Source organism: Setaria viridis, chromosome 1 (assembly GCF_005286985.2).
Source record: "Setaria viridis chromosome 1, Setaria_viridis_v4.0, whole genome shotgun sequence".
Lineage (NCBI taxonomy): Eukaryota > Viridiplantae > Streptophyta > Magnoliopsida > Poales > Poaceae > Setaria > Setaria viridis.
The window spans coordinates 686,757-688,765 of NC_048263.2; the positions used below are offsets into that span (position 1 = coordinate 686,757).

At 45.8% G+C, this 2,009-nt stretch overlaps 1 protein-coding gene across 1 annotated transcript; it reads right to left on the reverse strand.

The window, feature by feature from the left end:
• Positions 1–1,246: 1,246 nt before the first annotated feature.
• On the reverse strand, positions 1,247–1,749 carry LOC140221284 (uncharacterized). The gene is made up of 2 exons (XM_072290695.1): positions 1,542–1,749; positions 1,247–1,446 (listed from the first exon to the last, which is right to left on the reverse strand). The coding sequence occupies exons 1-2, from the start codon at positions 1,747–1,749 to the stop codon at positions 1,247–1,249; spliced, it is 408 nt and encodes a 135-aa protein (XP_072146796.1).
• Between the last annotated feature and the right edge of the window lie 260 nt (positions 1,750–2,009).

The following is a 2,009-nucleotide window of genomic DNA, read 5'->3' on the forward strand; positions in this document are numbered from 1 at the left end:
AAGCTCCACCCGACCTCGACCCGCCCTGTTGCCATCCCTATATATGACGTGGGTAATCCGTAGAAAATGAGATTTTGGTACGATGTATGGCTTTATTTTTGCCCTTTTAACATTAAATTCAACATAGTATTTAAAATATATCATCAAAAGATTTTGTGATATAGCTCGATGTCGGAAAATGGGGAGTTTAAATATTAAAAAATAATTGGATGCGGTGGACTAGGGGAAATTTTGGTCCTTGACATAATTGCGCTTATATTGATCACTGTAGGACTTGGATTCAAGCTTTCCCCAGCCCCTTTTCATCGATGGACTCCTGACGTCTATGAAGGAGTGTGATTCATTTGACAAATTCCTGAGGTGCTTGGGTTTTGCGAGGCCCTGTTTATTTTCACTTATCAGGAACTCGCTATCTATGAAGCATGATTGTCTGGTAAGCCCATTCAAATATGCTGTTTGGATAAGTTAGGTGTTTGGTAATCCAGATTATTTTCAGATAATTTACTATTCTAAATTGTAAAATGTCTGAAATACCCCTGAGGCTGACGATACATTAATACAAGATATCCTTTTTTTTCTTAGTACAATCTGAAATCAATGAATTTAATTAAAGTATATTACAATAATATCAGATGCATTATCAGTCTAACTTACAGCAAAGTTGACAACTTATCAGTCCAATTACATTTAAAAAATGGGAACTAGAAGAAAAAAATTGTTGGGAACCGAGAAAGGATTTTGGTGTTGCGGGAGCTGCAGCTTTTCTGAATATATTGGCAACTATATATCGCCTAGGTACAAACTAAGACTCCCGTAGGAGCAAGACCTGAATTGGCCGAACTATTCCATCTTTAGCAAACCGAAATAGAATTCTAAGGACTCTATCTCCAAAGAGATACTGACTCAATTTAACTGCTAATCTATCTAACTGCTAGTTGTTGCCATATCTAACTCCTACCTAGATTACAATTGCGCACAGGGATTATGTATACAATCTCCCCCGAATCCTTGTGCACCTAATTGATTTGGACCATTCCAATCCTTGCTCTTAGCTCTTGGAATCTGACTCGCCCTAATGCCTTCGTTAAGATGGGAGCAAGCTGGTCCTTTGTCCCGACGCAACTGGTGCTGATGCTCCCATCTTCAGACACTTCACGCACATAGTGATACTCGATCCTGATGTGCTTACTCTTGTCATGGAAGACTGGATTCTTGATCAGTGCCAGCGCGGACATGTTGTCAAGCTTTAACCGAAGAAGATGCCTCCCGACATGCTCTTGCTAGTGTCAATGCTGCCGCCAAGGTTGAAGTCGTTGAAGCCTTGTAGCCATGGTGTCGACAAGCCGCGTGCGTAGAAGCAGCCGTAGTGCAGGGTCCCAGCGATGTAGCGGAGGATGCGCTTTGACGGCGACCATGTGCTCCTCCGTAGGACGACGCTGCAGAAATCTGCTCACATACCCAACCGCGAGTGCAATGTCCAATCGAGTGTGACAGAGATAGAGGAGGCACCCGACGATCCGCCGGTACAGAGTGGCATCGACCTCTATCGCCTCGCTCTTCCGGCTTAATTTGAGCCTTTCTTCCATTGGAGTGTGCGCAGGGTTGCAATTCGCCATCCCTGCCACCCTCCAAAACCTTCTTGCCGTAGCTCCAGTGACCCACCGAGATGCCGTCAGTGTTGTGATGCACCTCGATGCTGAGGTAGAAGGAGAGGAGCCTGAGATCTCTCATCTTGAATTGAGCCTTCATCTCCGTGTTGAAGCGACACACCTCCTTGTCCGACGCCCGTGATCACCAAGTCATCCACGTAGATGCCAATGAGTGTCCGAATGCCATCAACCCGCCACCGTAGATGCCGGCCCCGTGGGGACTTTGCTTGAAACTGAGGGACTTCAGCGTGCTATCGAGTTAAAGGTTCAAGCACGTGGAGCCTGACGAAGCCATCGTAGAGCACCTTGTGCAGCCGGAGTACCTTGTTCTCCTCCCCGGCGATGGTGAATCCGGGCAGC